Source organism: Euprymna scolopes, chromosome 38, assembly GCF_053919585.1.
Source record: "Euprymna scolopes isolate OS-2025 chromosome 38, ASM5391958v1, whole genome shotgun sequence".
In the NCBI taxonomy this organism is placed as follows: Eukaryota; Metazoa; Mollusca; class Cephalopoda; order Sepiida; family Sepiolidae; genus Euprymna; species Euprymna scolopes.
The window spans coordinates 34,070,628-34,093,189 of NC_136519.1; the positions used below are offsets into that span (position 1 = coordinate 34,070,628).

General features: G+C 34.0%; 1 protein-coding gene across 5 annotated transcripts in view; it reads right to left on the bottom strand.

The window, feature by feature from the left end:
- The window catches only part of LOC145263129 (uncharacterized), a 340,479-nt gene that overhangs the window by 117,389 nt on the left and 200,528 nt on the right, over nt 1–22,562 (bottom strand). For all 5 annotated transcript variants that reach the window (XM_080120072.1, XM_080120075.1, XM_080120074.1 and 2 more), the window contains one exon: nt 6,302–6,455. In XM_080120072.1, the coding sequence (XP_079976198.1) occupies nt 6,302–6,455 (154 nt within the window). The remainder of the gene's footprint in view (nt 1–6,301; nt 6,456–22,562) is intronic.

The window sequence follows — 22,562 nt, forward strand, 5'->3', positions numbered from 1 at the left end:
AACCAATCCAGGGTAGAAATGAAAAATAATTATTATTTATTTATTTATTTTTTTTTTTGGGGGGAATCTTTTTGAGATGACGCTTCATAATTTGTGCATTTATTTTTTTTGCAGACAGTTATCCTCATCTTCATAGTTGTTGCTTCACCACGTTTCAGCCAACTGTTCTTCTGGTTTTCTTCAGGTGGTTAACAACAACAGGATAGGAATGCCGAATCTTATGACTGTATCCCCAGTAATTACTGCCTTCCATAGTTGTTGTCTCACCATGTTTTGGCCAACTCGTGCTCTGGCCTGAATGGGTAGGATTGAAACTGCTATCTTCAGAAAATGCTCACATGAAACTGTAGAGACCCGATGCCTCTGTCCACTTTGCCAAGGGCCCTGTTGTGGTTTATCATTTGAAGAAAGGCAGAAATGTGGTGAAATAACAACTATGAAGATAAGGATAACAGTTTGCAAAAGAGAATGAATGCACAGACTTAATTTATAGATATACTAGCATCGTTGTCTGGCGTTGCCTGGGTGTTTGGAGGTGTATGTTGAGCAAAAGAAAGAAAAAAAAAAAGCGGTCAATTTTTTAAACTTTGACCCCTATTATGACCCCTTAACATTTATTGTTTAGGGCTCAAATCAACTTATTAACTTAGATCCATGTCCAAGGAACCTATATCTAAAATTTCAAGTGTTTAGACCCAAAATTGGCGGAGGAGTTTGGTAGAGTTCTCAAAGGTCAAATTGTTGAACTTTGACCCCTTAACAGCCAAGTTTCTGGCCGAAAAGGGATTACAAAGATTTTTCCAAATCTCAGTACTCTGTATATCAAATTTCGAGTCTGTAGACTGAAAATTGGCAGAGTTATTGCACAGGGAAATGTACACATACACACACAGACACGTTCAATTTATATATATATATATATATATATATATATATATATATTTTAAACACTAATGAGTAGGGCTATGACAAGAGAATATTATTGTTTTAACTCTTGAATATATATATCCAACACAGTAAGACAGTTAATCAAACAAGAACCACATCACTATATAAAAACATAAGATATTAACTGATATTTTCACGAAAAACACCCGACTAGCTGAATCCACTGTGAAAAATTTCCCCCCACTCTTTATCTGTCCTAAATCAAAACGTAGATTCCATGAACAAAGCTTCTTTCTTAGAACTGCACGCCTGTGGAACTGTTCCATCTGCCTGCTTCCCACCTGACTACAACTTGGATGTCTTCAAGTCCAACGTTAACAAATTCCTAATGAACCGCCCTCTTAAGTAAACACTTCATTAAAGCTCCACACTAACGTACTGTACTTGCAATAACCCTTATCCCTGAGTGGCTTCCGGGCCTTGATAAGTGGTGACCACCGTGTAAAAAAAAAAACTGATACATACTCGAGAGTCAAAATAATGAAAAGAATATTCTCTTGTGATAGCCCTACTAATGAATTAGGTTTCTGAATTTTTAAAATGAGGATTGTTAATTTGTATCGTTTGGATTACTGTTCTCATCATTTTCACAACATTTCGGTCGATGTAACAGCCAATCTTCAAGTGTATCTTGTCAAACTCTGGAATCTGCACAGAATTTCAAACAGAACCCTTTATTAAATCCATAGTTCTAGCATGCTTTCATTCCGTCAGTCATGACTAAGTAAAAAGTCTTAAATAATTTGCAACTGTATTTGAGTGTTACTCACACAGAGACTTGAACTATCAACCTGCAGAAGAGTGTAACTTACAATTTAATTTAACCAAGTACTTTATCCATTATGCCACGGGTGCTTGCAGGTAATGAAAATAACACTCAAGAAGAGAAGAGCAGTCTGAAAAATCCTAATACTATTGAGTTACTATTTACCAAGGTCAAAAATCACTCAAGGATAAAAGGGTTAATGAAATTGTCAGTTAGATGATGAATAATATTATGAGAGGTGTGGGAGTTGAACACTCTCAGCCTAACTCGATTGTCGCCCTTTAACTTAGAAGAGCGACCTAGCTACGTCACTTCCTGTTTCTCATATTTCACCCTTTTTTCTGTGGAACGCTCAAACAGTCAACATGTGACAAACACCGCTCCGGTGGAGCTATGAGCCACCACCGCGTCCTGACTAGCCAGTCAACCGCAAGTAACGTTACTCCACTTCCTATCACTGTATATTTATGCAAATAAATTGCATTTGTTTCGTTGACATATAACGGTATATCTTCGTCTTCATTATGCGACCTTTTATCTTTTCAATTCCTCTACGATTAAATATATTCATTCACCATTATATACATGGGGACGGGATCGTCTAAAACACCGCAGATCGTCCTGTCCCCAACAGAGGTTTGAAAATAATAAATGGAAAGGATAAAATGTGATTACTTATAAAGACAAATGGACAAGCATTTATATTGAAATTGGACTTAAAGATGATCATGCTGTAATCTACAGAATAGCAGTTCCGTGGTAGTGTGTTCCAAAGATGGTAAGTTCTTAGAAGAAAACTTTTGATGATTTTAAGTAGACAGAGGAAGAAAGGAAAGTTCTTTGCAATAGTGATAATTAGAGTTCTTGCCGTGAATGTTTTACGAGGAGGAGTCAGAGATTAGAGCTCAGTTAAGCACCTTTTTTTTTTTTTTTTAAACTACACACTGGAGTCACCACTTATCAAGGCCCAGAGGCCACCAGAGAATAACGGTTAATGGGTTTGCAGGGAAGAGAAAAGGGCATCCCCACTAAGCTACGAAGTCTATTTTAAACTCTGTCAAGGCAGGATAAGCTGTTTCAAGTAGGTCCTGCTCAGATGTGCCAACAGTACTCCATCATTGGCTGTACGTGGCTTTTATATAGGTAGAGAATTGCATCCCATGAAAATAACTATAGAGTAGAGAAAGACAACTTGTTTTTTGTGAGAAAGGATCTGAAAAGAACATAAAAGACTCTTCCACGAGACGGATTCAATTTTTTAAAAAAAATATATCAAGGCAGGAAAGATTTTTCTGAGCAGTGCCTGCACAAATATGACAGCAATATTCCATCTTTAGATGTATCTAAGTGTAACCATTTGAATCTCTCTTGCACTTGATTCACCGGGTATATTTGCCAGGTAGTTAATAATGCACTAGTGAATTTGAAGGGAATTGGTCGAGATTCTTTGTTATATTAAATGTTATCCATCTTGATGATATCTAACATATAAAGCTATTGTGCCAGATTTTCAATATAAAACTCAAATGGCATTTAAGCTGACAAACCAAACATTGTTGTACCATGTTATTGACAATATAACATACTGAGCTAGAATAAAACAAAAAACTTAGTCTGGTCCTGACAACTGCTAACATAGAATGCTAACATAGAACATTAATTAATCACTTAAACACAAGCCGAGCATGCGAGGTCCCCCCACCATGAGTGAAAAATTTACTTTGACCATGACTAATGTTTGGGCAAAATTTAAAAAAAAAAAAAAAAAAAAAAATCCAAGGTGTGATTATTGAGAAAAGTGCGAACGGATAAACGGGAGAGAATTACTAGGACCAACTCCTCCTATGTCAGCGAACCAATAAAAATCAGAAAGGGGAAAATAACTCATTTTAAAAATGTAGAATATAATAGTTTTCTACCTTAAGCTAAAAAATGTGCAAACAAATAAAAATTAAAAACTAAAATGATTTCATTCCAATCCCTGGCAGCGCCGGTAGATACAGCTATGGGTTAATAATAGAAATGCTGTTAGTGAATATTACATCATGTATTCTTCAACAAAAGTTTGTACTTAGGATCACATAGACTTTGTTGGTTTGGACGTGTAGTTGTAGGTGGATCTATAAATGTATCAAAATTGTGGCCTCCTTGTAAATGGGGAATGGATTAGTCAAATAAGGCCTGGGAAGAGATCTAAAAAGATTTTGATTTCTGATCACGGCATCTACTTTTTTTTTTTTCTGGAAATTATTACGCATTATTTATACAATATTTCTGATTTCTATTGCTAAAAGTAGTTAAGAAACCATATTGCACGATTTTGCTGAGATGGTTGACTACTTCTCTTTCACAGATTCCAACAACTTATTCATGGTGCACAGAAGACTGATTGGTTTGTACTGAGAGTCAGATGACCGATCTCTAGAATTTTTAAATACGGACCAGACTGCTGAAGTTTTCACGATTTTGAGAAGCATTTTTCCACAAGGCAACGTTTAAACAGCTTTTTAAGTATGGGAATAAGTTCATTTTGAAGCTTTTTGGGCACTATGATTGGAATGACGTCCGGGCCAGTTACTTTACTGGAATCAAGGTTCTTGATAAGTCTGGGAACATCACTCACAGATATTTGTATGTCGCATAGCATGTGTTCAGTCATAGTAGGAAATAGGGAAGGGGTCTAATCACAAAGTGTAGAATTTGCTGCAAAATTCTTAGCAAAAGAGTTTAGTTTTGTCAGATGCTGACAAAATTACTTCAGGTTCATTAATGACGGTTGGAATAAAGAACATGCATCTGTTCAGGAACCTGTTAATCAGCAAAAATCATGAGAAGCAAGCCGCTGTTCAGCTACTTTAAACTTGGACTAAGCATACGAACCTCTTGCATTCTTTATTACTTTTTTGCAGTGGTTGCTGCAGTCCTAAAGGCAGCTTTAATTTCAGAACATCTATTTTGTTGAAAGCAATGGAAATAGTAATTTCTGTGCACAATGTTAGCAGTACATTCTGGAATGAACTACAGTTGGCTGTTAAGTTTTTGCTGATATTTCTTGGAGGGTATAAAGTGGTTTATACTGACAGTTAACCAGTCAGTCAGGTCTGATACTATAAGAGACAGGTTTTTATACATGAAATGCATGAAAACGATACGTGTTTGGAAGCTATCCCAGTCAGCCATAGAGTATTGATACACTGTACGATAAAGAAGTATATTCAAGGACTTATTGTATTTTATCTTTATCTTAACCGAGACAACCGAGTGATCAGAAGCTCCTAGTGGAGACAGAATGGAGGATGAGCACTTTTCTGGGAAAGTTGCAAGAAAAAAGCCTAAGAGACTTACATACTGTCTGTCAGTGTCAGGCACAATCTGTTAAGTTATAAGCAATGGAGAAATCATGACAACCTCCTCTCATCATCTGTCTTGTTTGAGTGGGCTAGCCATTCAACATTGCGGACATTGAAATCTACACAGATGTGAATGTTAACTGAGAATCAATTTTTGGTTAAAGAAATAATAAAATATACCGAATTGATTTTTTTTTTTTCAGTCATGTCTTGACACAAGACGAAAACTATGTTCTGCTGATCCTGACTGAATTAATATCAGCATCTTTTATGCTTTTTTTTTTATTTACCTGGAATTCTTTACAATTCAAAGCTTCTGTCTGGATTGCAGCTGCCAATTTTTACTTGGCACAACTACATTTATTATTCGTAATTAGATCATTTTCTCTTCTCTGCGATAGTTTTTTTTTTTTTTCTATCCCTTTTTGGATCATTTTTCTATCCCAACAATGGCTCTCCATTCAAGATGGGTGTAATTAACTTTTAATCTGTTATTAATAAAGCAAGTAGAGAAGTAATATAAGCCAAATTTAACGTACATGTGTGGCTTTCTTTCGCAACTATGAGAATTAATATATATTTTTTTTAATTTATCATTAATCAATTATTTATCGAAACCAAATGACAAAAAATTTTTAAAATCCTATTTAAAAAAATAATTTAAGCATGAAATGGATTTTTACTTGATTTTTTTTTTCTGGACAGGTCAGCCATTTTAATAGTTTGTATATAGTATAAAAAAAAAAATAAATTTAAAAAATATAATCAACTTTTTGAAAAGCGAATAAAATATGGAAGAATTGAAACTGCTGAATAGTCATTTAAACTGGCTTTAATATCATTAGTAAATCTTTATGCATTGAAAGGATCGATAGTTTGGCAAACTATTTACATACAATCAATTTTTTTTACACAGATTAAAATAACATTATCTTAAATTTACTAATAGTTTTATAACAATTGGATCCAATTAATAATTTAAGGGCAAAATAATACTGTAATAACTAAATTTAACTTTCAAAATTCTATGTAAAAAAATAAAACTACTTGATATAAAAATTCAAAGGATACAGTAAAACAAACAAAAAAAAAGAGTACAAAAGACTTCCAGGTAATGTCAAACAGATACAACTAGTATTACATTAGACATGTTTATCTTCAGTGTTTAAAAAAAAAAAAAAAGCATTGCTTATTTTTCTTGAAATATTTGTAGCAATAGAAAAAAAAAATTACTTACCGGAATATATCAAGTTTTTCCAGAGCGGGAGCTCTATCACATTGACTGTATGTGATACGCATGGCATTTGGCATAGTCGAACTTGAAACAACTTGTTGATCAGGTATTAAGTTGCTTCGATAAGGTTTGCGGAGATGAATATCTTGTAACGACACTGCAGAGAAACAGAAATAGATAATTAGTATTTACATTTAGAAAACAAAAAAAAAAAACAAAAAACAAAAAAAACTATTCAAACTTTTACTTAAAAATTTTTTTAATAAAAGGTACATCAAAATTCTAAGGCAAGGGTTCTCAACCGGGGTCCACGGAATATTTCTGAGGTCCACAGACAGAACATAACAAAACTTATCATCATTATTATCATAATTATTATAGTTGTTGTAGAATACTTTATTTGCATTAAATTAGTTTTCATTTAAAAATAAAGCTTAATTATATAATATTTCTTTGATTATTAAAACCTCAAAATTTATATGAGTGAAAAATAGAAGATTGTCTTATGACCAATAGTTATGAAGGGGTCCACCAAGAAAAAAAGGGAAAAGGGGTCCATGAGTAAAAAAGGTTGAGAACCACTGTTCTAAGGCTAAAAAAAAAAAAAAAAAAACAATTTTATCCAAAATCTACAGAAATTACCAAGTAGATGGGGTTTGTCAACAGCCTCAATTAACTATGTTTACCATGTCAATTCGTTCTCAAATACTTCTCGGTTAAAATAGATAACAATATGCAATCAATAATCGAAACATCTATCCTGCAACGTGTGTTCATTGTGGATCTGATTAACTTTACAGTCATCATCGTCCTTGTAGGATACAAAATTTAAGTTGAGCAAAGTAGTAACACCTGAAAAGGAGGAATATTTCGTCATGAAATATTGTGGTATATCGGCTCCACACATACACCTCCAGTGAGCAAAGTCAAACTGAAAGTAATATTTATATTCAAAAAAGGTAAATAAACTTATTTTCATTTCTACCTTCAATATACTTTCAGTCCTCCCATCTACCCAACATATTTTTTTATTGTTAATATAGCCTTCTATAAATTGTCTATATACATTACACATAATGCTTCAAGCAAACTAAATCATCCTAAATTAAAAAAAAAGATAATATACAAATAACAATCACCTTTCTGAATTTTTGAGATAAGGATTGATTATTCGGATTATTTTATGCTTTTATGTTACCTATAATATAAATCTCACCGGTCTGTTTAAATGCACATCTGCCTAAAACTTTCGTTTTGCATCCGACCCTTCGGATGACAAATATCGAAAAATTGGCTAATGTTTATTAATTCCTTCACCCTCAACTGGGCACTTTTCTACAAGGAGGGGTCGCTTTTTTCACTGATATTTTCGAAAGTCATTCTCTCTTTTCGATTGACTAGCCTTAATTTAAATCTTCCCACCTCCGGTTTGGCGATGGATGCAACGGCAAAGACGTCACTCCCCCCGCCCCAGTTCTTTTCCTCTGCAGTATAGGGTTGAGCCTGCCTCCTACTACCACTTTTTTTTTTTTTAAATTGCTCAATACACACCTCCAAACACCCGGGCAATGCCGGGCACCCAGACCAGTAGGTTTATATTTGGTAAAAAAAAAAAATAAATAAATAAATAAAATAAAAAATAAAATCTCAAGAAGCATTTATTTTCAAAAATTTAAAACAAACAAAAAAGAACTTAAATAATTATCATCCTGAAAAGCAGATGTGTTAAAAAAAAAAAAAGAAAAAAAAAAGAATTTAAGTTCAATATAGATTGTGATAAAAGCAGCAAAACATTTGAAGAATATCAACTGAAGCATATCTTCAGTTGAATTACTATTAACAAGAAACATTAAAATAAAAAAAAAGACAAATTACCCTGTAATACAGAAAAAAAGTAAATTCTTTAAAAGTGTTTAAATTCATCAGTTCATGACATGATTCTAATTCATTTTATTATGTGATATTACATAATTAACAAAAAGAAAACATTTTCAAATACAAAAAAACAAAAACAAAGAAAAAACACGTAAATCATGGGTTAATCATAAAAAATTCAAATAAAATCATAAAAAAATTTTTTTTGAAGAGTTAAACTATTCAAATCAGATTTCATCCTTAGCTGAGCATGAAATTCGGTTATTGAAATTCCAGACATACTAGGAATAAATGTGAGACAGCGTCCTTAACTTTATAAGTTAAAAAAAAAAAAAAAAAAAATGTTTTAAATGTAAATTATTGTATGCCAACTGCATTTTTAAAAGGACTATTTTATTTTTTGATATCTTCATGAATGTCAATAAAATCTCAATGAATAAACAAATGTTCAGCACCCGACCCCTCCTTCCCAAACAATTATGGAAAATTATTCTTTTTGAAAAGGAGATTCTTCCAGTATCACTTGCATAATCACTATTAAGCTATAAAAGAAAACGTCTACTTGTTTCATAGCCCGGACTTATAAAAAGGAAAGTGTGTGTGTGTGTCAAAAATTTTTGACAGACGCATCGGACCGTGACAAAATTGGTATCGTTAGAAAGATTGATCTCTTGGATGAAAAATATCTAAAAATTGGCCAAAAAGATTAATTATGTCTTGATCAACTGGGCTGTTTTTAAAAAAATATTTTTTGCAAGGAAGGGTCAATTTTTGCGTCAAGATCTTTTGCAAGTCATACGTCCTACTAATCTCAATGTACATTCATAAAACGTTATTTCAAAGGCCCGTGACGTCATAAGTCACCGTGGCAGAGACAGCTCGTATATTAACTTTTTCCACCTCCTTTTCCTTTTTTGTGTTACAGGTTCGAGCCTGCTTGCCTACTGCGGTTAATTTTATTAAAATTTTTTTTTATATTTTTTTACGCTTGCACTGGCACTCACTGCTATTTTGATTGAAACATTGTTTTTTTTTGGGGGGGGGGGGTGCTCAATAGCCTTAGGTACACCCACCAGTCACTATTAAGCTATAAAAGAAAAAGTCTACTTTTTTCATAAACTGGACTTAGATTTTACAGAATTTTTTTTTTACTTTTAAGTTGAAATTTGATTAATTTTAAAAAAATGGCTAAAAAATTTAATAAATGAGCAGAACACACTATATTAATGAGTTTAAATTTTTATTCTGGCAAAACTCGGGTTCCGAATTTATATGAAAAAAAAAAAATTACTAAAATAAAATATATATTCTCAATGAATCTTGATAGCAAACCATTAGTATCCTGAAATAATTATTCAAAGAACCTATGAATTTATTAGGTGATTTTTTTTTTTAAACGGTCTTATTTTTTCCTTTTTATTTTAAAAAGTGCTAATTATTTTTGAGAGAATTATTCCAATTGATAAACTCTTAAAATCTTACATTTCGATAGCAAATAATTTGTTTCTTCCATTTAAAATTGCACATTAAACTATCACAGTACAAAATGCTCCCAACGCACTAACCATCGAATATAGGGGCACATCAAGCTAACACAAGTTTTAGGTTACCATTGTTTAATAAGTAAAATTTTTAGTGAAATAACAAAAATTATTTGTTATCAAAATTCATGACTACTGAACTATTTCACTTGTATCTATGTAACTGTCAGGTCTTAAATAGTAACACATCCAAGAATTATGAAAAACTATAAGGTAGAAAAATAATTATTCATGAAAAACGGTTCCTATAATGTTAAAAACAATTTAAGTTACATGCTAAATTAGGTATATTGGGTCACGTGACATAAGCAGAAGGGGAAATAACTCAGTTAAAACACTGTAGCAGACAGAATATATTCAGAAAATAAACATAAAAGATATATACATAATTTTTGAATTTAAAAAAAATTACTTTTTTAAACTGTTTTCAAAACTTATCAAAATTAGTTTCCCGAAATTGGCATAAGATTTTTGAGAAATTGAAAACTTAGTTACCTCCCGTTAACTCTCCAATTCAAATTGATAGATTTTGAAACCAAATTGCTAGATTTTACAAATGTCTTTTCAATATGAATTCATTTTCTACCTTATCATTTTTTGTAATTTTTGGATATGTTACAACTCGAGACCTGACAATAATGTACCTATTTACTATGCCTCCCCACGGGACAGAGTTAGACACCAGGGTCGTACTTGAAATTCAATTTATTTTTTGTTGTTGTTATAATATATAAGCATCAAAAGCTTATTGAAATTCAGTTGCAAATCAGAGGTATTGGAAGGAGTCTGACCTTATACTACTAACCCCAACTGAAACAAATAAAAAGATTTATTTCATGATGGGGTGATTGTAAAGTTGTACCATTTGATATCAGCAACAAGGCTGCCCTGATTATATTATAAGTGATTGGGTTTGTTTTACTATACATAAACATTCAAAAAAGTTGTCAAAAAACAAATAAATGTTATTAAAGGCAAGATAAGTTACTTTTCTATATAACTGGATAATTTTTTAGTGTTTTTATTTAATGTAACATGTTTATTCAGCTCAAAAAACATCCAGTGTTTATCAATGCTTTGAAAAATTTTAAATGGAACTGGACTCTCTGCGTAACACAGTAAGTTTGGGAAAATTAGTTAAAAGTAAAAAAATATACAAAATACTGTTAGAAACTCACTCAATATATGTTACCATAACATAGGCTGACATATATTCGGTAGTTTTTAAACAGTATTTTGTATAGTTTTTTATTTTTAACTCCTTTTCCCAAACCTACCGTGTTCAACAGAGAGTCTTGCGCCATTTGAAATTTTCCAACACATTGGTAAACACTATGTTTTTTGAGCTGAATAAACTTTTGACAACTATTTCAAACCTACATGTATAGTAATACAAACCCAAGTGATCTCCTCTTCCTTCATTAGTAAAACTTGTAATCAACACAAGTTCAAGAGGCAGAGTGCAATAATTGTCATCTTTAATAAATTTAACTTTTACCAACATGAGCAGGAGTAATCAATTAAAATTAGATCAATGGAAAGACAAACATTATGATCCTATGATTCAATGGCATTCACTCTATGTGGGTTGAATCAGCTTTTCCCGAAGGAGTAAACGTCTAGGGAATATCAAATTCACAAACGATCCTCAGTTGTTTATATATCCCTGTGAGGGAGATGACTTTTTTTCTTCAGTTTTGTGTCAACGTTATTCTACATACAGCACCTGATATTCCTAAATGGTCACCCATCTGGTAATGACTGGGTTCAACGTTGCTTAACTTCGGTGATCTAATGAGAACCGATGTGTCAACATGATTATGCCATATTGAAATCAAACATTATTAGTCATGGAATGAATGGTTGAGATATCAAGAATCAGAAGAATTGATCATTTTTTTAACATCAAAATCAAGAAATTAGGTGGTGGCAGTGGTGGTGAAATCGAGCAACGTCCTGGGCGGATCAATTAGGAATCTTATTCTATAGCACCATTTTTATGATGGTTGTTGGTTACCTTCATACAGTCTTTTCTGTAAGTATCTCATTCTGGAATGAATCAGGGAAACCAATGCCAACAACAGAATTGAGCCGATCAAAAGTTGTAGGGTTCCGATTTATATGGATTTACTCTTTTTTTTTTTTTAAGAAATTTATCTAGATTTCTCATTTTTAAAATCATTCTGTAACTGAATTTCAAATTTTTCAGACATGAATTAATACGTTTGGTACAGATAAAATATAAAATCCAACGACCGTCGATTATTTCTGTAGAACATAATTACTGAAATTAATAACCACCAAAATGCTTTACAAAGATTAATTAAACTTTCCTGGGATCAAACAAGTAAACAGTAGCCACCATGAATTTGAGTGAGATAGTTATTGTGTGATAAAACATTGTAGAGATTATAAAATTCTGCAAGGGGGAATAGTTTTGACAAAGATTTATGCAATGTAAGTAACACAGGAACAGAAAGACAATAGTGCAAAAACAAAACTTTTTGTTTTATGGAGGTGCAACAAAAGAAACTACATTTCTAACATTTTTGAGAGTCAATTGCGTTTCTTAAGATTGTTTTATAACAATAAGGAGAATAGATTAAACATTAACGTCTAATATTAGAATCTTTTTGTCACATTGTTTTCATTGTATCATATAAGTTTGTTTTTGTGAGTGTTAAATTGAGTGAAGTCTTCTTTAGAAAACTGATTAAACTGATTAAAAAGATTTTTCCAAATCTCAATACCCCTTATGTCAAATCTCAAGTCTGTAGACTGAAAATTGACAGAGTAGTTTGCTAGGGAAATATACACAAAAAGACAATTTTACTTTTATAGATATATAGATTAATCACTTATGGGTCCTGTACTACAATTGTACTCTACCTTTATAGAATTTGACTGAAACAAATTACATCTAATAATTTTTGTTTTAAAAAAAAAAAACAACACAAGACAAGATAGACACTCGGTAATCACGGAGGACACAAGACAAGATAGACACTCGGTAATCACGGAGGACACAAGACAAGATAGACACTCGGTAATCACGGAGGACACAAGACAAGATAGACACTCGGTAATCACGGAGGACACAAGACAAGATAGACACTCGGTAATCACGGAGGACACAGGACAAGATATACACTCGGTAATCACGGAGGACACAGGACAAGATATACACTCGGTAATCACGGAGGACACAGGACAAGACGTACACTCGGTAATCACGGAGGACACAGGTCAAGACGTACACTCGGTAATCACGGAGGACACAGGTCAAGACGTACACTCGGTAATCACGGAGGACACAGGTCAAGACATACACTGGGCAATCACGGAGGACTACACAGGACAAGACGTACACTCGGCAATCACAGAGAACACAAGACAAGATATACACTTGGCAATCACGGAGGACACAGGACAAGACGTACATTCAGCAATCATGGTGGACACAGGACAAGACGTATAAGCAGCAATCACGGAGAACACAAGATATACACTCGGCAGTCACGGAGGACACAGGACAAGACATAAACTTGGCAATTACATGATATCATTTCTACACAAAATCAAGAGAGAGAGAGAGAGAGAGAGAGAGAGAGAGAGAGAGAGAGAGAGAGTGTGTGTGTGAGAAAGACAGGAGGGACTGAAGTTATATATGAAAGAGAGAGAGTGGGGGAAGGATATAATTCAGCCTCAAGTCCAACTAAAATTAAATTTATTTTCTTAATTTTTTTGATATACTATCAATAAGACAAAATTTTATTATAATTTTTTTTTTTTTTTTTAAATCATATGTTCAATTCTTAGTTAAGAGGCAAGCAGCTACTATGTAAATTTTTAGTAAAAATGATCCCATGTTCTTTGAGTCAATCACATTAAAAAAATTCCTACAAGCAACAATCTTTTGGAGTTTGAAACTGGAGTGAAGAGGTATGCTAAACTTACAAATCCAACTCAAGTGCCCCTCTAAAAATTGAAGAGTAGATTTTTATTTTTAATGAAGTGTTTGAAACTGAATATTTGTTGTTCAATTCATACAATACTCCAAAAATATTCCTAATTTAAACAATGTAAATTCAGTTAGGATGTTTAGGGGTTCATTGTTTTGTTTTATGGCATATCAACATTTTTCAGGTCATCTAATGCCAAATCCAGCAATTTCGGAAACAAGTGCATTTAAGCTTCAAGATGTTTATAACTTCAAATATTTATTCCTGGCGTTTGGTTTAATTGTTTTGTTTTACGGCATATCTACCCTTTTTGAGTTGAGCCATTTTGGTACAAGTTTTTTTTTTTGCCTCAAGTTGGTTAAACCTTTAAATATTTATTGATGTTAAATTAGATTTTTTTGTAGATAAAAATTGTTATTTTTGTTTTAGCAGAATATGACTTGCGTTTTGCAAGGGAGGGGGCAATAATACCAATGTTTTGGTGCATTTTAGGCCAGGAAGTCAATATCTTCAGACGGCCTAATCTGGTAGCACGAGACAAGATATTTGGAGAATTCCTTATATGATAACAAGTCAACAAACATTACAGAAACAAAGATTACACAACTATTCATCAAAAAATAAATTTAACTCGATACAGCAAAAATGCAGTTGCATAAACCAAGGTTGCCGAGTCGGAGGTTTTGGAAGGAGATGGAGTCAGACTCTAGGAATGCCTGGAGTTGGACATTATACCTTCAGATTCTGCAACCGATGACCAGTGGACAATTTCAAGACAATAGGGAAATTTGCTGAAAACTAGGAAGGAAATTTATTAGATATTATCTATAAAGAATCTACACAAACGAGAAACTAAAACATGCATTTCTAAAGACTTCAATATTCAGCAATGCCTTTTGTTTAGTTGATAAAGTATAGCGCACATGTATAGTCTAAAAATGGTACAAACCATGCAGGGCGTCATAGCTGAGAGAGGCAGCAAATCTACATGCTATCTGGTTTATAGTGTCTGCATGTCTATCTAGTAAATGATATTGAAAACAAAACTCAAACACGAACCCCTTCCCCATTAACATTTTACAATGGTGGCATTGGGTCTTATATAATATTTCTGTCAGACACTAGAGAAGAAAAAAAAAAAAAAAGAAAAGAAAAGAAAAAAGAAAAGAAAAGAAAAAAGAAAAGAAAAGAAAAAAGAAAAGAAAGAAAACATACACACAAATCCCTGTAACAAGAATAAACAACTTCTAGGAGTAAGATTTTAAGAGGAATCTGATGATCAAAATGCGGGTCATGGTCTAACTTAGAACCGACTTGATTTTGAGATATCGAGGTCAAAGGTCAAGATTAAGAAAGTCAAAGTCACACTTTTGGTAATAACCTAGAAACTATCTATACACCTATCTGGTCAGGCTCCTTGCTCTGATAAATGTGACTCTCTCTCTTTCTCTCTCTAGATATCCTTGTATTCCATCAGTCGCCTCAGATTTACAAGATCACAGTTGGCGTCAAGTGCAATTTGCTGGATGTACATGGATTTAGGTCGTCCTGGGCAGTAACATAGGTTCCATACAGAGAGAGATATTGAAATTCACATCTCAAAAGCATGGACCGCATTGGATAAGCTGTGGTCAGTATGGACCTCAAGGCTTACTGACAAACTGAAAAGGCAGTTCTTCAAAGCAGTGGTGGAGTCTGTTCTTGTTTACAGTGCTACAACCTAGACACTTGACAAAAGATTGAACAGAAAACTAGATGGCATGTACACCCGTATGCTGCAAAAAGTGTTAAATATATCGTGGCAAGATTATACCACAAAGCAGCAACTTTATGGCAACCTACCTGCCATATCTATTACCATCAAGGAGCAACAGCTACTATTTGCCAATCACTACCAGAGGAGCAAGCAAGAGCTGGTGAGAATTGTATTGCTGTGGATGACACAACACGGACACATGAGCCCAAAACGACTAGAAACTCTACTTGGCTTATATTGTAGCCAATGAAATCTCGCATGTTATGTGGGATTGACAGGTTTGGCCAGGATCAAACTTTGCACAAAATTTCAACTTCCAATTTTTTTTTTTTTTTCCAAATTTGATGTATAGACCTGAAATTCTTGAAAACCGTAACCACCATGCACATTTCTGCTTGATCAAATAGTTGTTGAATTATGAAAGTTTGATATAATTTTGGGAATACTTCATACTATATCATGGAGAAGAACGGTCCATATAAGTATGTGGTTGATAGGTAGGGGGGTATGTTTTTGTTGCAGAATAAAATCAGAAAGTTCAACAAGGTCTAAAAACACTCAAAAGAAATGTATCTGAATTTTTTATAATCTTTTGAAAATTTTGTTCAGGGAGTTTTGTCAAAGCTTTCTCAGAAGATGAAGAAACTATTTAACTTGGATAGAATATTATGGTTTGCTCAAAGCCATACAAATGAACTAAAAATTGTACTGTAAGTCGTTTCATTAAATCAGAGAAATGCAGTAGAATCTGCTGATCATGTTGAGTGCCAAGAAGGCTGAAAAAGCACAGAGAAAGTGTGAAATAGTTTAAACAGACTTTGTCTATTTTGATTGTACATTCATTCTTCTTATCGCAAGAGATATTCTCACAGTATTTCATACTATTTCACTGCGATTGGAGGTAAACCCTGACACCATCAAAGGGATATTTTCCCAAATCCATACTACACTGCAAGATATAAATTATGTTGCAATTGACGGAGATAAAAAAAATGAACCTTGAGTTTACTTCCACCAGCCGCATAACTCGTTTCTTTTATTTTATCCTTTAGTCCTCACATTCCATTAGAGATGTTTCTGACAAAGAGAGAAGAAATCCTGTTTTCTTGGTCAGAATTTACCTATCTAACAATTATTGTTGGCTAGTTTTTGACCTTTAAGTAATTTTTTTTAGCTCCTTACATCAAATGATTTCCATAAAAAAAAAAAAAAGATTAAACCAATGCAATAATTACAACAGGCTTCGTAGACATGCATCCAGGTAACACAGACTGGAGGTGAGCATGTGATTGATTATTTTGTTCTACAGCATATCAACACTTCATTTAATGCCAATTTTATTTTGGTAAAAGATTTATATTTAATATTCTATTTTTAGATATTTGAAATATTTTAATATACCTATTATACACCGTCAAATGTTTTTTTTTTTTTGTAATGCAGTATTTATCTTGAGCAGGTTTTGTTTTTTAATTTCTTTTATTTTTACAAAAGAGTCACCACTTATCAAGGCCCAGTGGCCACCCAAGGATAAGAGTTAATGTGTACAGAAGTCAATGCGTAAAATGTTGTAGCAATGGTTAGTAGTAGGAATTTGGTAAATTGGATTACTTAAGGGGAAAGCTCATCAAGAACTTGTTCACGTTGGACTTATGGACAGCCATATTGTAGTCAGCTGGAAAGCAGGAAAATGGAACAGAGTTCCACAGGCGCACAGTTCTAAGAAAGCTTTGTTCATGGAATCTACTTTTAGGTTGAGGCACAGGTAAAGAGTGGGGGAAATTATTGATAGTAGTTTCAACTAGACGAGTGCTTTTTGTGAAAGTAAGGCTGGGGGGACCATAGATTGGAGCTCAAACGAGCACGTCATGAAAATAACAATAAAGCAGAGACAGACTGGCAACGTCTCCTCTGTGGGAAAGGGGTTGTAGGAAACAGAAAGAGCATCCCCCACAAGGCTATGATGTCTATTTTGAACTGTGTCAAGCAGGATAAGCTGATGTGGCAACAGTACTCCATCCTTGGACATACTTGCCTCTTATACAGATAGAGAATTGCATGAACAGTGAGATATCTACTGGAGAGGTAGAATAATCCCACCATTTTTCCAGCAGCTGTAGCAATGGATTTGATGTATGTGTTCCATCTTACATCAGGAGTAAAGGTCTGACCTAGAAGCTTGTCAAAACATGGAGCCTCCCAAAGACAAGAGCCATTCATTTTCATTGATGCCAGGCGGGGATCAGAACATTGAAGATGGAAAGATAGAAGCTTGTAGCCACCTCTTTCCCCATTGTACAACATAATCAAGATCAGAGGAGAGAGAATCAGAGAGAACTTGGTCGTTTATGGCCTTTGAAGTGTTGCCATAAATAGTAGTGTCGTCAGCATAAATATCTATGAATGATCTTAAGATGTGATTTGGGAGATCATTGATGTAGATCTGGAAGAGAGTTGGGCCCAAGATGGACCCCAGCATCAATACTGTGAGCTTCTGATTTCTGCCAATCAACCACTACTCTTATGAACCTATCAGAAAGAAATGATTTAATAATTGAAAAGACATTTCCAGCTATGCCATAGCTGGAGATTTTGTGGAGTAGACCTTTATGTCATACTCTTTCAAAGGCCTTTGATATGTCAAGGGCAATTGCCTTAGAAACGAAAGCCTCCGGCGAGATATTCGCTAATCCTATGAGATATAAATGTTAGCACATCTGCTGTAAATCTAGCAGAACGGAAACTATATTGCATGTCGATGAGGAGGTTATTTTTGCTGAGGTGGTTGCTTACTTCTCTATTTAATATAGATTCCATCAACTTTCTCATGATGCACAGGAGATTGATTGGTCTGCATTGCAAGGGAAATGACCGATCACCTGAATTTTTAAACATAGGACATACTGATGAGGTTTTCCAGGGTGTTGGGAAGTAATTCTCCTTAAGACAACGCTTAAACAGCTTTGTAAATATAGAGCTAGTTCTGGTTGAAGGTTTTTGAGCACTATAGGAATGCCATCAGAGCCAGTTGTTTTACTGGAATCAAGGTTTTTGATTAGCTTGGCAACATCACGCACAGATATTTGTATGTCACATAGCATGTTTTCAGACACAGGAGGAAATATGGCGGATTGCCAGCCTTGATCACATAAGGTAGAATTAGCTGAAAAATTTTCGGTAAAGAGTTTGGCTTTTCTGATGCTGACGAAATTAGCTCAGATCCATTGATGATGGAGTGATATGTCGGAGGACTTATTACATTTTGTTTTTATCTGAATCGAGACAACCGAGTGGCTGGAAGATCCCAGTGGGGACAGAATAGAAGATGAACATAGCTGTGAGAAAAAGGTCTAGGAAACTTTCATACTGACCATTAGTGTCGGGCACACGGGTGGGTTCGTGAACAATCTAAGTTAGGTCATAAGTAATGGAGAAATCGTGAGAGAACCTCTCCTCATCATTTTAGAGAGTAAAAAATGGATGCAACCGTCTCTTTGGAAGATTTATTTGAGAAAGTCCAGTAATTCGGAGAAAATATAAACACTGTAAGATGAACTAAATGCATAATTTCTGGAAACACGCATGAAAGTTTAATCTAATTGGATAACAGAACAGATTAGCACATGAAGGGTTTTGGTTATTATCCTATTATGTTTTCATGCAAGGAGAGAAGAATCAACTTTATTATATAGATGTTTAATACGTATTAAAATTTCACAAAAGTCAAAGATATCTGCTTTTCCATTTCATATAAATTTAAATAAGCTTAATATAGTCCACATTACGATCCCTTATGCCTAGCAACAGTGTTTCACAATTCATAATGAGCGTAAATTATTTTAGGAATTGATCTTTACATCCAAGTAACAGCCACGTGTGTGGTCCCCGTCTAGTGCTACATGTTACATGATGCCACAAAAAATAGTGAAGAAATGATGAATATGAGAAGTGTGAAGGGCCAACATTACCTTCACATTTTCGCCAGAAACATCTAATGGATGGGGCAAAAGTTATGGGAAAGTGTCATTTTTTGCAATAATGGGGCATTTGTGACCCCTTTTGAGCTCCTGGGAATGCTGAATCTCAGCGAAAATGGACAAATGGTGCAGTTTCACACCTATTTGAATTCAGCACCATGGAAAACAACTATATAGATATACATATCAAGTTGTTGAGTAATATGAAAAAACAGCTCCAAAAAGGCATTTTTAGCCCTAAAAGTTCCAGAGGGATGCGAACCAGAATTTTGCCAGGGTCACCCATACAGAATTGATATTAAGAACAATGGCCTCCACATTTTGGCCAAGTTTTAGGAAAATCTAATGGATGGATCAAACGTTATGGGGCAAGAAGTAACATTTTTGGCCATTTTGGGGCATTTTTTACCTCTTTTGAGCCCCTGGGGACACAGAATCTCAGTGTAAATGGATCAGGCCTTAACACATGTGTATTTCAGTTGAATACAATGGAAAATCACTATATAGTCAAACATATCAAGTTTTTGAGAAATATGAAAAAAGAGCCACAAAAATTGGTGTTTTTAGCACTAAAAGTCCCCGGGGACGTGAACCAGAATTTTGTCAGAGTCATCCATACTGGATTTATATTAAGAACAATGGGCTCCACATTTTGGCCAAGTTTCAGAAAAATCTAATGGATGGATCAAAAGTTATGGGGCAAAACGTGTCAATTTTGACCATTTTGGGGAATTTTTGACCTTTATTGAACCCTTGGGGACACAACTGGAATTTCTGCAAAAAAAATTTTTTTTTACTGTGCGCATCTATTTAATGAAATACAATTTGTAGCAAAATTTCAAGAAAAACTAATGGACGGTTATCTGGCAATCGTCCGGAATAATGGATGCACGGACACCACTAAATCGGGGAACCAATATAAGCACACACACATAAAAAACATTAAAAGAACAGTGGCTAAGTGGTTAGTGACACAGACTGAATACCTGGAGGTGCCAAGTTCGAATCCAGTTCGTTTCATAAAAGATTTTCATCAAACTTACACTTGATCTTATGTCTCATCTCCTGGAGAGGAAGTAAATAAAATAAAGCATTCATTGTTCCTATTTACTTGCCTCCCCACGAGGGCAGAATTAGATGCAAGGTGGATTTTTAATGTGGGAAAAATCCAGCTCCCCAAAAAGGGACATTCTGGATAGGAACAAAAATAAAAATTGTCTCAGTCATGAAGAACTCTCCTCCACCGACCGAGGACAGAAACAGTGAAGCATTTATTATTAATCAACCTAAAAAATATGTAGAACGAGTCTCAACCATAAAATTGCAAACCTCTTCAACTCAAATTGAAGCACATAATGATCATAAAATATATTAGTGTTTAGCAAAAGAAACCACTCTAATTTGCTCTGTCTTCATCCGGATTTTTTTTTAAGTGTCATTATACAATGTGAAGAGTTTTATAATATGGCAAACTTGTACAAACGCTCCCCCTCCCCTTACCACCTCTAAAAAATTTATTCACTTTATTTGGCATACTATCGATTATGCACCAAATCTCCAGATTATAAACATTTCTTTAAACAAGTGACTAGTTAAATTTTCAGAAGGGGGTTCAATTTTAATGCAAAATGATACCACTACTTGATTTTTTTTTACTTGTCTGTAGCCACTTATCTTCTACCTAAAAAAATTGTTTACTAAAGTTTTTGGAGATAATTTTGCATTTACCTTACATAGCCTGCTGAACACCCATCTAAAACTTGAAAAATGATTTCATCAATACAAAATCCATTTAACGAACAAATAAATATACTTATAACATTGTAGTAGCTGTGAATGATTTATAAATGTCTCTATTTACTTGCTTTCCTATGAAGACAGAGTTAGACACAATGCCAGTTTTTAATGTGGAAAAATCCAATTTTCTGGATCGAGAGAAAAAAATGAAAATTTCCTCAGTTGAGAAAGATTTTTGCTTGACTGATCAAAGTCAAAAAAGATTCTAATAGATATTACACTTTGCTCATACAAGGTTTATAATGTCAACCATTTCATCTAATTAAATCGTAAATTAAAACCTTTTTTACGTTTTTTTTCTTTTAAATAAAAATAATTTTTACAACAAATCCCCGCCATTGATCTTTATATGTTAGCATGCATTGAATAACTTTTAGAAATTGACTTTGAAACTAATTTATCTTTCTCTCACTTCTATTATTATTACTAGTAGGGGGTGCCCAGCGTTACCTGGATGTTTGTAAGTGTATTGAGAAAAAAAGTGGTAGTAGGTAGGCAGGCTCGAACTCGTGACGCCACGGCAGAAAAGAAGAATGTGAAAGAAAAGCTGAGATCTTATCGCTACGCTACAACGCGAGAGGAAGTGAAAAGCGTTTAAATTTATCAATATCAATCAAAAAGTTGACTTGAAGAGAATAAGTTAAGAATCATGCAGGTGCAGAAATGAAGGTTGGCTGCAGGCCAGTTTCTGCCATATTTTGCTTCCCCACGATGTTGAAGAAAATCAACTCCCCCTAAAAAGGGGGAGCTCTCCAAATGAATAGCAATTGTTTGATATGGAGGGTTTCTCCAATATTGATCAAAGCTGATTGCCTTCAAGACGTCTACGAAGGCTAGACAGGTTGATTTGCTTTGATTAGTTTTGGTTTATTTATACGAAAAAGACGAACAAACACGCGAAAGGATGGAATAGACGGAATTTTATAAAAGGCAACCAAAATAAATGTAGAAATGATGCCTGTTCGCAAATCGTAGATGTTATAATCTAGGGAATATATGAAAAGTTCTAAAAAATACTAACGTGGTTGAAAGCCCCCTCCCCAGCCATTCGCGGACATACAAAAACGCACACGCCGCTTTTGCCATATATATACATACATATATATATAATGATAGATAGATAGATAGATGCCCTTCATATTTTCCTTGGCCTTCTTTTGTGAACTGTACCGGCTACCTCAACTGTTCCACATTCATGGAAAACAACTATATAGATATATATAAGAACTCTCAGCAATTCTTTCGAATGTGGCCATACCATCAAAGTCTTCTTATAATATCCAGATTTAATTTTCCACTAAGGTCATCGGGATTAAGCCTGTTTTTAAGACTTGCATTACACATACGTTTTATATC